At 41.2% G+C, this 13,607-nt stretch overlaps 1 protein-coding gene across 1 annotated transcript in view; it reads left to right on the top strand.

The window, feature by feature from the left end:
- Positions 1–13,607, top strand: part of SMAD1 (SMAD family member 1) — a 53,570-nt gene that overhangs the window by 30,045 nt on the left and 9,918 nt on the right. Inside the window, exons 3-4 of the mRNA XM_088448433.1 lie at positions 9,883–10,137; positions 13,373–13,489. Coding sequence (XP_088304559.1) covers positions 9,883–10,137; positions 13,373–13,489 — 372 coding nt within the window. The remainder of the gene's footprint in view (positions 1–9,882; positions 10,138–13,372; positions 13,490–13,607) is intronic.

The following is a 13,607-nucleotide window of genomic DNA, read 5'->3' as shown; positions in this document are numbered from 1 at the left end:
ACTAAAACATTCTGGTTAGTAATTGGTGGGTACACCGTGCAATGAATATATGCTTTTAAAAGCTGTCTATTTTATTATAACCTTTTTGGAGGAGAATGTGCTGTAGGCGAGGAGGAATATATTTGCATGTATGTCACAATCTATAGGTGTGGCAAAAGTATCCCTGGAAACAAAGACACAATTTGGTTGTTCTGGGATTTTCTCCAATTTACACAACTAGACATAATATAAACATTTCAAGGAAGCTTAACACACAATAAAATCTGTCTACATTAGAACAAATGTGTGGAGGCCAGGTTAAGGGTATGGGATTACAACGGTGTACTCTCCACTATGTGGCTGCAAGAATCATACAGCCATAAGGTGTATAGTTACTAGCTTTTATAAAATGTGCCATATCATTTTTTATTTTTTAAACCAATGAGGGGTGGCATATTTTGCTAACTGTCTCCCCTTTTCCATAATTATTATCTTTTAAATGTTTCACTTTCTACTTTCAAGTTACAATTGGTTTGCTCATGGTTACCAATTCCACTAAATCCCTGTCCCACACATGTTTTACGTTATGATTGCAATAGAGCAGTGTTTCTCAAATTGGGTCCTTATAGAACCCGAACAGGTGCATGTTTTCAAGGTATAATCAGGAATTAATGAGAACCACCTGTAGATGTATTGTTAGTCAACTAATACACCTGTGCTCCAGCTAGATCTGGAAAACCTGTACTATTAAGCTGGGCATCCACTATACAATTTTCTGTCAGATATCTGTCCAATCTGGCTGTTTGGAATGAAAACTTGGTAATGTATGGGAGCAAATCACAGTCGATCATATGGTTTTAAACACTGAAAAAAAGGACAGTTTTTTTTTCAAATTGGTTACATTTGTGTGTTTTAACCAATTTATCTGAACAACCATTTTTAGCTATTTTCCAGTGTTTGTGAGCAAATGGACGATTGTCATTTGCTCCCATACGTCACCAGGTTTTCATTCCAACCAGCCAGATTGGACAGATAACTGACAGAACATTATATAGTGGATGCCCAGCTTTAGGGTTCCATAAGGACTGGGTTTGAGAAACTGCACTAGAGCCAGTGTCAAGCCTAGACAAAATGCTCTAACAGATCAACTTTAAAAATGGCACTATGCCAGAGGTTCTCAAATGTGGTCCTCAAGGCTCCCCAACAGTTCAGGTTTTAGGCAGGGTACACACCTGAACGATTTGTAATCATTCCGATTTCCTATTCAATTTCCCTTGAAGGCAGAACTTCCTAAATTGAGCGTACACACTGTCCAATTTCGCATAAGATTTGACGATTTGTTGAATCGTCAAATCGAATGCGCTGTACAGTGGGCTGATCGTCCGGTTGTCCGTACACACTGTGCGATTGGCACCTTATCGTATGCGTTATCTTATGATTGTCTGTGTAGCACAGACAATCATAAGACGTCACATACGACCAGCGGGAGCGTGCAATTGTGCGTACACACTATGCGATTTACACGATTCATCGTTCCAATTACCTTAATCGTGCCGATATCGTCCTGGTGTGTATGCACCCTTAAGGCCCTCATACATCAGCAATTGATTGCGTATAAAAAGCTTTCCCTTTTTCAATCGAGTGCAGATTGCAGAATTGCCACAATCGATTGAAAAAGGGAAAGATTTTTATACACAATCGATTGTGGCAATTCTGCAATCTGCACTCGATTGAAAAAGGGAAAGAGATTTTTATACGCAATCAATTGCTGATGTATGGGGGCCTTTAGAGAGATCCATGGTTGAGCACAGGTGACTTAATTAGACAATTAAGTCACAATTAACCTGACAATTTGATTTAACCATCTGTGCTCAACCAAGGATATCTCCTGAACCGTTGGGGAGCCTTGAGGATCACGTTTGGGAACCTCTGCACTATGCATAATCCTATAGATTCTTTGGGGGGGGGAATCATTTTATTTTTATTTTTTTGGACGAAGATAATTAATGTGCCCATGAAAAGACAACTAAAGTTGTCTTAGTCACCCATTAATTTTCTTGTCTCGTGTAAAAAAATACGAGGTTTAGCCCTTTTAAAGAGACTAAACCTGTCTAAAGTCCTGGTTAGGGCGCCCAAACTACCGACTTTTCGCTAATTTTTGCCCGCAGCCACAGGCGTGTGCCAGCAGGAATGTCGGCTCTGGCGTCTCTTGTGTCCAAACGGAGCAATAATTGAAATGCTCCTTTGGGCTCGCATTAAGGCTCCCATACATCAGAGATTGCAGCAATCGTGCAGTTTGCAATCGATTGATTGTGTATAAAAATCTTTCCCTTTTTCAATCTCTGATGTATGGGGGGTCTTAAGTTAAGGTGCCCAAAAAACTATTTCATTCCCACTTTGACCTGCATATAGCTGCTGGCCTTTAGGTATGTATATGTGTGTGTATGTATATGTGTGTGTGTGTGTGTGTGTAATATATATATATATATATATATATATATATATATATATATATATATATATATATTATTTTTATGGTACACATTTTGCTCTGACAAACTAGCAGGTTTTTTTTTTAGGTGCTCTGAGCTTTGTAGTAAGAAAAATCACTCTCAAGAGCCACGTAATTGATAACATCAGTTTTGCTAGATTGGCTCTAATTTTTGAGATACACGGACAAGAAACATGGAAAAAGACAATAGTCCACTGACTGCTGGTTGGGTTGCTAATCACTTATATACGGAGGGGTAATATTAGCGTTCCTGCTAGGCTGTTTTAGCGCGGCGCCCTGCCCTCACATCCTGCGGGTGCCGTCTTCACCCGCGGGACGCAGTGTCCCGCGGGTGGAGAAATGTGCGATGACCCGGTCACCGCCGGAGAATAGACGCCGGGCGCATACGCCCGGCATCTATTCTCCTTGTCTGCAGCGCTTGGGGGCTACCCGGCGTGTCCGTAAGTGCCGGCACGCCCCCAAGTATGGCAAAAACGGGGATGCGTCCTATAGACATGCCCCCTTTTCGGGCGCACGCACAAAGTTGTCCTCTCTAGCTCCGGTGCCCTGCCTGCCACCGGAGCTAGAGTGAACACTAAATATTATAGAATGATCGAACACCTAGAGATCAATTCAATTAGGTGCAAGTTGGCTTGTGCTAGCTGTTTTCACAGAAAACTCGCACTGCAAACTGTAGTTGCAATCCAATTCCAAACTCGGAATTTTTTGCGCACGCATCCTTGATGGTGTTAGGTGGTAGGGAAAATCTTTATTTTAAGGTAAATCTCCCTTAGACAGCCCCCTAGTGACTATTAGGCCTTTAAAAGTTTTCAGTTAGCTTAATTGGCCCAATATTTCCATGCAATTTTTGGGTGTTACAAAATAATGGCCTCAAATTGCCCCCAAAGCAACTTTTTTGTTAGTTTACGCACCCTAAATTTAATTACAGTATTTTTTAAAATATTTAAAAAAAAATTTCAAGTGTGCTCAAATTACCACAATCACCTTTTTTTTTTTTTTTCTACATTTTTATTTAGCATTTTTCATTTCATTCGTTCGTGATTAAGCGAAAAGTTTGCTTTTTTATCATTATTATTATTTTTTTTTTAAAGCACGTCAGCTGTTAGACACTTTTTTTTTTTTTTTCAAAAAATCTCCAGTACTTTTCCTTATAGCTAACTGCATTCTATATAATTCTGCTATTAAAATTCTGTTTTTTTTTTTTAATTATTTTGGATAGTTTCCTCCCTTTTTCATGCCCTTCCAAGTCGCATGCTATAGAAAATTTGCACACCCTCCCCGCGAGTAGCGCAAGTTGGCATTTCTAATTGGATTGGCCATATCTTGGAATTGAGCATTCATGCAAAGTAAGTTTCATGAAACAAACTCACTTGCAAACTCACCTAATTGGATTGACCCTCTAAAATATTTGCCTGTCTCACCTTCTATAATGTTCAGAATTATTCTCCTATGCATGCAGTATTATAATTGGTATTCATTATCTCAAGAATTAGACTAAGAGGGGTATTCAATATGAAACGTTAACTTCACTGTCGAAGTTAACGTTTCATATCGGAGTTTTTACCTGCGTTAAAGTATCGGGCGCACTCCCACTTATACCCGTATTCAATATAAATTTAACGAAAACTGGAAACTCCGAAGTTGGACTTGCGTAAAGTTACGATTTTTTCCTTAAAAAAATTGTAAGACCCCCCCCCCCTAAAGTAGTAAAAACATGGGGGAACACTATGGGTACCCCCATTTTAGCCTTTAATTGAAAGTCGGGGATTTAAATAGCCGCAGCAGGTGTTTTTTTCCGACATTGAATAAGTGATGCAGAAGAGCACTTAGGTTATTTTTTTCGTTTTTTTTAAGTGGTCCCATCAAACTTGGGGTACATGAAAATGGGTACTAGCATATTTTAATGTCCCTAAAGTAAGTTTTAAAAAATTCTGCATTTGTGCACCTGCCGCTATAATTCTATTCTAGAAAACATCTGCCGCATACTTGCAGAATAGCCCTGAACCTATTTCCCTATTGTTAAACAATTTTTTTCCTTTTTTTTTTTTTTTTTTTTTTTGACAGTTCTTTTTTAAATGTCATTCCCAGGGGTGCAGGCTATTTTTTTTAAGCCTGCACCCCTAAACCCCAATTCTGCACTTTTTTTCGACACCTATTCAATGGTGAAAAGTTATCCCCGTTTTTTATCAGACTTTTCAAAACTGCGATAAGTCTTTGAAATTGAATACGGTGTAAAAGTCAAACCTGCGATAATGACGTCAAAAGTGCGATATTAACGCAAAAACTATGTTATCGCTCCCATATTGAATACCCCTGTAAGGGGCATATGTATCAAAGCTTGATGTGAGATAAAATTGTGAAATATAAATCACCAACCTATCAGCTCCAAACTATCATTTCTTAAACACAGCCTGCAAAATGTAAGTTAGAAGCTGATTGGTGATATATATCTCACATCAAGCTTTGAAACATATGCCCCTAAATTCGAAAAAACTACTTTCATTTTTGAATTCAGCAACCCTAAATCATTGAAGTAACAGGGACAACAGATTTTTCACTCATAATTTGAGGCATTTGGTTCAAAGTGTTTATCAATGAAAGTGCTTGAAGTATAACTGTACACTATTGCACAGTGCACCTTCGTAGACACGTTCACCTCTTTGCATCCAGGTGAGCTTCTAGTTTACAGAAGTATTCTGTGGAGAGTAGGTGTGTGTTGGCTATACAATCGGGAAGCCGGCGGACGTAAGCCCGACAGCCGGCTTCCCGACTGCTTTATCCCGGCAAGGGTTAAATGACAGGCGTCTAATTCTAGACGCCTGCCATTTTACAGGTGCCGGGAGACCGGCGCCGGCATCCTGATCAAAGGGATGACCAGTGCCGCTGTGGACAGCCACGCGGGGAGGGGGACGGAGGGGGGGGGGGGGGTCGGGGACGGGGTTTAAAGGTAGGCAACCCCCCCCCCGGGAGGCTAGGGTTAGGCTAGGGGGAGGGTTAGGCACCCCCCCACGCGGGACTTGGGTTTAGGCGGCATGGAAGGGGGGGGGGTTAGGTTTAGGTACTGAGGGGGAAGGTTAGGGTTAGGCACCCCTAAGGAGGGTTAGGGGGGGTTAGGTTAGTTGATACTTACATGGGGGCGATCAGGATTTTCAGCCGTGTCGGCCCGCCGCTGTCGGGTCTTGAACTGCCGGACTTGTGTCCGCCGGTAATTCGTATGTATTCTATGTGTTGGGCAGGCCATCCAGTGCAAAATGAAGAGATTTTACAGTGTAATTCGTAATTTACCTACAATGTTTTTCAAAATAGCCCCCCCCCTGCTCCATCGTCCAGTAATAACGGACCACATAAAACAATGGTGCCAGAAAGTACAACAGAACCCTCCCCTCATGGTCACATCACTATCCCTCTGAAGCCGCTCCGCAATCACTGCCCACGCATACTATCTGAGAGCTCTATGCAGCCGGAGATGGGAGACGGTAGACAGCCGGGGACGTACAGGAGGATCAGCGTAGACTGGGACAGACAGCAGGGATCAGAGCAGGCCAGGATGGAGAGGAGTCGTCGGCACAGACACAGCACTCACCGTAGGCGACACTCAGCACATGCACTCCTGTGCATGATATGAACATCGCAATACTATAGGCACAAATCTCTGCCAGAGCTGATGAGGATCTGCTTCCTCCCTTACTGCAAAATTGGGTAGCCAGGCAGCAAAATCTGGTAGCCATGGCAACCTGGCCCATAGGATTTGTCGAGCCCTGATTTAATATCCATCCACATTGGTTTGTGTGGTTTTTTTTTTTTTTTTTTGAGTGGCTTTAATCGAGACCATAAGTTGCATTTGGGCGAGACCTGCTGCTGCAATTCTTATTTTTCTTTATATGGTGCCACAAGTGTTCCACAGCACCTTTACAAAGTACATAAATAAGTGAACAAGAAATCAGTGACTTACAGTACAATGCAATGCAATACAGTGAGCTACAACTGTAATAATGTGACCTAGGCTTAGTGACCATTGCCAGTGGAAGTCCCTTTACCTTTTGTCACTCTTGGGGCCGTGCCTGACACTTACGGACATGCTGGGCAGCCCCCAAGCGCTGCTGACAGGTAGAATAGATGCCTGGTGCATGTGCCCAGTGTCTGTTCACCGGCGGTGCCCGGGTCACTGCACATTTACCCGCCCGGGGGACACTGCAACCCGCGGGTGATGACTGCACCCGCAGGCTGTCTTAGCGGGGCGGAGAGGGCAGGGTGCTTTTTGCCCTTCAGAAGGAGGGCTGGGTGCAGCGCCCTGCTAAGACAGCCTAGCGGGAACACTAAATTAGATGTCTGTGCAGCCCACACAACACTACATAATGGACACTATTCAATTGAACACGAATTGAATAGCGCCGGGAATGTGCCCGTTCTCGCGCCTTAAACATGGTGATTTAGTTGCAAGAACGGCCAGTCTTTGACTAAACTGCCCAGCGCGATGCCGTTTCCGCTGCGCAAAGGGCAGGAAATAGCATTGCGCCAGGAGTCTTTGTGGATTTCTTCTCGCACCCCAGGAGGAGTGCAATAAGAAATCCTTAGTTGCTCTTAACAGTGCGCTGATTTGAATATTCCCGGGAGATCCTTCCCGGCGCTATTCAATTCACGTTGAATTGCATCGAGACCAATTACTGCAGAATGCCGTGTTTTTTTTTTTTTTTTTTGCTATATATGTTCCTTTAGGAAGTCATTGTAGTGCATCCTGAAGCTCCATATTTGTGCTGTATGTGCATCACCTCCCACCTGTTCTGGTTGCATGCAGGCCGGGCAGTGACAAACATTTGTTTTTTTACTTTCAAATCTCTCAACTGTTAGTGTGCAGTAGCCTGACTGTCCCATGTGTATAATTACCTAATTATACATCAGCTGTTCGGTGAATTTGTGGATCTCATCTAAAATTAGATGTGGGGAAGGTATAAAAGGAGGAATCTGGAGCATTTAGCACACGTTGATTCTTGCCCACCCACGTTATGTTCTTTCTAATCTCCGCAGTGGCTTGGCATAGACAAAACTCTTCTCAGTTCAGTGACCAGGAGGTGGAATCCAGAGCAGCTGCACTATACATGCTTCTACAGCACTGCTAATGATTTCTGCTGGGCTCCCTGGCCATGTACCGGCCACTTTGGGTGGTTTGTTGGTGTAATTAGGGTGGAGGAATGGGGGACTGCTTTTTATGCATTAAAGTTTTTACTGTTTACTTTCCAAACAAGTGACTTTCCTTTCACACTGACTGGGAACAACCCCACACATTTACTAATACAACATGATGCCTGTGACATCCATTTTAGATTACCTTATTTGTAGGTATTAATACTTTAATAATCAGAATTCTACTGCTCAGCCATGACGCTGATCCCTTCTCCCTCGAGGTTTCAGGCCTTCTAATAGCTGCTTTTGCTTTGTACTATGTTTTAAGAGTCACTAAACCGAAGACCTTTTCCGTTCCATAAAGGGTCTATATAACATCCCCAGAAACAAGTAAAAATTCCAATTCCTTAATAGAATTTGAGTCTTTTAATATTTAAAAAAAAAAAAAAAAATTTGTTTAGCAAACTTTTGCATATCTGCCATTTCCAGTTTTGCAGTGATTTCAGTGGCATTTTTAAAAAGGCAAAACCACCTTTTTTTTTTTTTTTTTTTTAATTAAATCTAGTAGCTAATGCAGGCCATAAATTGATGGTCCATTTTCCTGTTCTGTTGCCACCAATCTGATTGTGTATCAAAAGCATGGATCAGCGAACATCAATGGTCGATTGTTCTGGGAAATTCACAATGTTAAAAATCCATGACTCACCGATTCAGACAGTTTTCGAGTCTGAACCGGGAAATCGAGATTTATCAACATGTTGGGTTTCTGATACCCTGACACTGGCGTCTGCCCTGATGCAGGCTAGATGTATGGGTCTCATAAGTCGGACATATTTACCCTGGGATGTCTGTATTGGAAAATATTTTCCTCCAATCACCCCTTTGATATTGCATAGCCATTTCTGCTCACAAAGGTTAAGAAAAAGCTTAATAGGTCTTAGCGTTTAACCTGTGGTGTGTAACTTACACTTGCAGTTGGAAGGTGCTTCAGAGCAGGTAGCATCCAAAAGACTAGCTATGCAGCCACCACCTGAAGTGGGTATAGTATCACTTGAATAATTTGGTTTCATCACCAGAATAGTTTACATGCTTTTGCTAGCATTTAAACAATAATAATTTGCCATGGCCTTGCTTAAAGGTGTTTGCATTAAGCTTGCTATTAATTTCTTCAGGCTGTTGATCGGGAAACACTACTTTATTTCAGTTCTTTGAAGTGCAAAGTAGCTACAGTAGGTGCCAATGTTATGTTGTCCAGAGGCTTAAGGGCTGGGGTATAACTAGGTATTTGAAGGCCCCATAGCAAAAGATGGTAAAGGCCCCTATGTACCACTCAGTGATGAAAAATGTATATAACACACATGTAACTTTGACACCGAAGATGGACCCACCCTAAGCTCTGGGCCCCATAGCAGCTGCACCCCTTGCACCTATGGTAGTAATGCTCATTCTTAGGGGGCCCTGGACCCAAGTCATATACTGTAGTTTACAAAGTTCCTGGAATTGCACACTAAGCAGTAGGCCTGTTGCTTGGCTTCTCCTTTATTATATATAGCCTTTGTTAAGTTAGCTGGGGACGTAGTGAGCAATGTGGCATAATATGAACTGGGGGCACTTCAATATGCTATATTATATACTGGTGGCACTACAATGTTGCATAATTTGAATCTGGTGCATTACTATGGGGAATAAACTGAACGAAGCCACTAGTATGGGACTTGCATTGAAATAGGGCACTAGTTCAATTGAAATAAATGCACTGCTGTCTGATCTTGGTGGCAACAAATGTTTTTTTTTTGTTTTTTTGTTTTTTTAGCACTTATGTTTTCCAGGCAGTAGTAACTTGTGCCAATATAAATAGATAACTATGAAAAAGCAAGTGTTGAGAACCTAAATATAAGAGTAACTGCAGCTAAAAATGCCTTTCCATACCACAGCAAGCAGTCTTGTACTGCACTGTCATTTGCTGGGCGTGGTGTCACTGACTTGTAACTCTGTTTTTGTGAATGGCGACCCACTCCTCAACTGCGTTTTCTCAAATTTCCAAGGTTAAAGAGTATCTTTCAGTTTTTAAATCTGCATGGCTTGGTAGACTGATATTAATTTACTATAACAATATTGTACTTCATATTTTGTAAATACTTCAATATAATGTTTTTATCTTGAGCTTATTTTAAAATGTCCAAGTCTTGTATTCTTGTAACTGTTTTAACCGAAAGCAAATAAACTTACCAGAGATGATTTATTAATCCGACCTTTTTCCCTTCCTGTAGTTCTTCCTCCGGTCCTCGTTCCAAGGCACAGCGAGTATAACCCACAGCACAGTCTTCTGGCTCAATTCCGTACCATGGAGCCCAGTGAGCCACATATGCCACACAATGCCACTTTCCCAGATTCTTTCCAGCAGCCAAACAGCCACCCGTTTCCTCACTCGCCCAACAGCAGTTATCCAAATTCTCCTGGCAGTAGCAGTACCTATCCTCACTCTCCAGCAAGCTCTGACCCTGGAAGTCCTTTCCAGATCCCGGGTATGTGTAATTCTGTATATACAACCAATGTTTTCATGTGACCTGATATGGGGGAGGCAGGAAATCTTGCACTACAACAGTATAAATACACAATTTCATATTGACTTGGCTATTTGCCCTTGATACAACATTTTTTAACATTTTCTCTCTGCATTTTTGTCTGTGTAATTTTGTTAATTTGCTTGTGAAAATGATTGGTAAGATATAGGGCAATGCATTTTGTAGTCTCCAGTCCCCTTTAGGAACAAAGCTATGGTTTGTGTGGATTCCTTTCTCTACAATGAGTGTGGTTAACTTTCTTATCATGTTTGAATAATTTACACTCCCCTTATTTTTATTTTTTTAAGTTGTGGCAGTCATACTTTGTCAAGCACCCTCTGATCGGGTATGTGTGTGTGATACTACACAGCTATAAGTAAAGTACTGTGCAACAACCTACTTTTTAGGGTTTCTATTTCGAGAGGATTTTAAGGTTATGTACCCTTAGTGGCATCTCTTCTATTCTGTAGGCTTCTTGGCGATTTCTAGACATGAGATTTAAAAGGGCAATAATCAATGCAAAACCAGTAGTGTTTTTTTTGCATTTAATACCTGTAGTGCCTTTTTTTTAAATCCCACGTTCAGAACGGGCAAGCAAAGACTGAAAAGCCACCTCTGTGTACATATCCACATGCACACTCTGCTTTAACGTCTGTTACAGACAGGGTGCAGAAACGCCATATGCTTAAACTGGAACGAAGGAGGAGTATTTAGGGAATATTTTCTTGATTTTACCCATGTGCTGTGCTAATAGATTTTGCATGCTTCTCTACTTTGCTGCCAAAACCCCCATCCTTTTTGCATAGCTATAAAAATTTAATATTGTCCTTTTTAGCTGGGTTTAAAGTTCTGTATGGAAGAACGCTATATACAGAGGAAGCTAGGTATCTGAGTGCCATTAAGGAGCTTATGAATAATCCAGCTATTGTCTAAAACAAGATGGGGAGAAGTCGTTTTTTTTGTTTGTTTTTCTGAATATACTCTGAATGTTTCTTGTACTAATTAGGCTTTGAGGATAGTTAACTTCCAATTACACTCTGTCTTTGCATAATAGAAAATCTGTATTTATGGAAATATACCCAAAAGGGAAATTGAAATGGCAAGTGTTAAATATCCAGGTGCATAGCATTGAATGCAAGTGTTGACCTCTCATGAGGTGCAAAGTCTGTTTTATAAAGGGTTACAGGAGTTATACAAGGGTATTCAATATGGAGCGAAAAGTCTTTTTTTGCGATAATTTCGCAAAAAATGATGTAATTTTCGCTGGTTTTGGTTTTACACTGTATTCAATTTCAAAGACTTTTCGCAGGTTCGAAAAGTCTTTGAAAAAAAACGGGGATAACTTTCACCACCTGAATAGGTGGTGAAAAAAGTGCAGAATTGGGGTTTAGGGGGGGTGCAGGCTTAAAAAAAATAGCCTGCACCCCTGGGAATGACATTTTAAAAATAACTGTCAAAGTTTAAAAAAAAAAAAAAAAAATAGGGACACCCCAAAAAATTAAAAAATTGGGGTGAAAAACAACAAAAATGGGGAAAAAAGTGTTTAAAAATAGGGAAATAGGTTCAGGGCTATTCTGCAAGTATGCAGCAGGTGTATTCTAGAATAGGCTATTAGCGGCAGGTGCATAGTTGCAGAATTTTTTAAAACTTACTTTAGGGACATAAAAATATGCTAGTACCCATTTTCATGCACCCCAAATTTGATGGGACCGCTTAAAAAAACGAAAAAAATAACCTAACTGCTCTTCTGCAACACTTCAATGTCGGGGAAAAAACACCTGCTGCGGCTATTTAAATCCCCGACTTTCATTTGCAGGCTAAAATGGGGGTACCCATAGTGATCCCCCATGTTTTTACAACTTTAGCGGGGTCCTACAATTTATTCCAGGAAAAATTCATTTTTTACGCAGATCCCACTTCGCACCTTCCCGTTTTCATAGGTTTCATATTGAATACGGGGATAAAGCGGGCGCACGCCTGATACTTTATCCCAGGAAAATCTCCGTTGTGGAGCGAAAAGTCCAGCACGGACTTTTCACTCCCATATTGAATACCCCTCATAGTCTTGTCCCGTTTTGAACTGTTTTCTATATGCAAACTGTTTTTATGTAGCTTTTATTTTTGGTTGGGAGGAGGGGATCGTAATGGTTGCGAGTCCTTTTTCTGCAGCTTGTTTTTTAGGTAACCAAATTGAAAACATGCAAAATTAGATTTTCAGACTGGGGAGATACTCTGCATTCACGCTTATGTGCTATAATGCGTCTTTTCCCTGAAATGACGTCAGGAGCTGGAGGAAAAAAATTATTGGGTCCCACAGGACGTGTTCCAGCTGCTCATTAGTGTTGTCCTCAGCTGCCAATGGAATCTAGAAGAGGCTCCGGCTGATGTATTACATGATGTATAACCTGTTTTCAGGTTTCTTCTGGTGTGAGAACAGTCCAGTGTAGAATTAAAGCTGGCCATACACCAGACCAACTTTCCTCCAACCATCCAACTAGTTGGTTGGAATTAAAATCTGGTAATGTATGGGAGCAAATGACTATCGGCAATTTGCTCCCAAACACTGGAAAACGGATGAAAGCTGTTCATACAAGTTTTTAAAATCAAACAATTAACCAAGTTGCCTCAACGACTTTTCTCGTGTTTTCTGGTGTTTGGGAGCAAATTGCTGTTTTCATTTCGTTCCCATACATTACCGGATTTTCATTGCAACCATCCAGCTAGTTCCGGCAAAGTTGGTTTGGTGTATGGCCAGCTTGAATCTCCCATCACCCACAGCGAGCACAAGCTTTAACAAAGTATTGCTTTTATGACTGGTATGGATAATAAAGGTAGACATAGTAGTAATCATTTTACCATTTACTGGTATGGTCACAGTTCGAGGTGCTGAATTCACTGCATCACCCCCAAATGCAAGTTCCTCTGTTCATTCCCAGGTGAAGAACTGACTGGTAGAGGAATATATCGATTTCACACACAACCAGAAACTGAAGTGGATAGTTTAAGGTGTCTGGGGAACTCGCATAATTATGTGATCACTGTACACTGGTTTATGTAGTCAGCTATGTCACTATCATTTTGCATGTTTTCTGTTATTGAAAATTAAAGCATTTACAGTTTAATCTTTTTACATATTGGCTAAGGTAGGACTATAAGAACATTTGTGTTCTCACTATTGCAATTGTTTTATGTTCAGCGGACACACCTCCTCCGGCTTATATGCCTCCGGAAGATCAGATGACCCAGGACAACTCTCAGCCAATGGACACAAACATGATGGCACCTCCGATCCCTCAAGAAATAAACCGAGCCGGTGAGCTAAACACTAACCTCTTGTTACTCGGGCAATCCATGGTGTTAGGCTTCCAGTAGCTGCTTCACTAATACCCCTTTTACACCAAACAAATAACCCGGGTTATTGCCAGGTCGAT

This window comes from Taudactylus pleione, unplaced genomic scaffold (assembly GCF_031769625.1).
Source record: "Taudactylus pleione unplaced genomic scaffold, aTauple2 ptg000021l, whole genome shotgun sequence".
NCBI classification, from domain to species: domain Eukaryota; kingdom Metazoa; phylum Chordata; class Amphibia; order Anura; family Myobatrachidae; genus Taudactylus; species Taudactylus pleione.
Note: the sequence above shows the minus strand (reverse complement) of the source record. Positions and strands in the feature narration are given on the sequence as shown.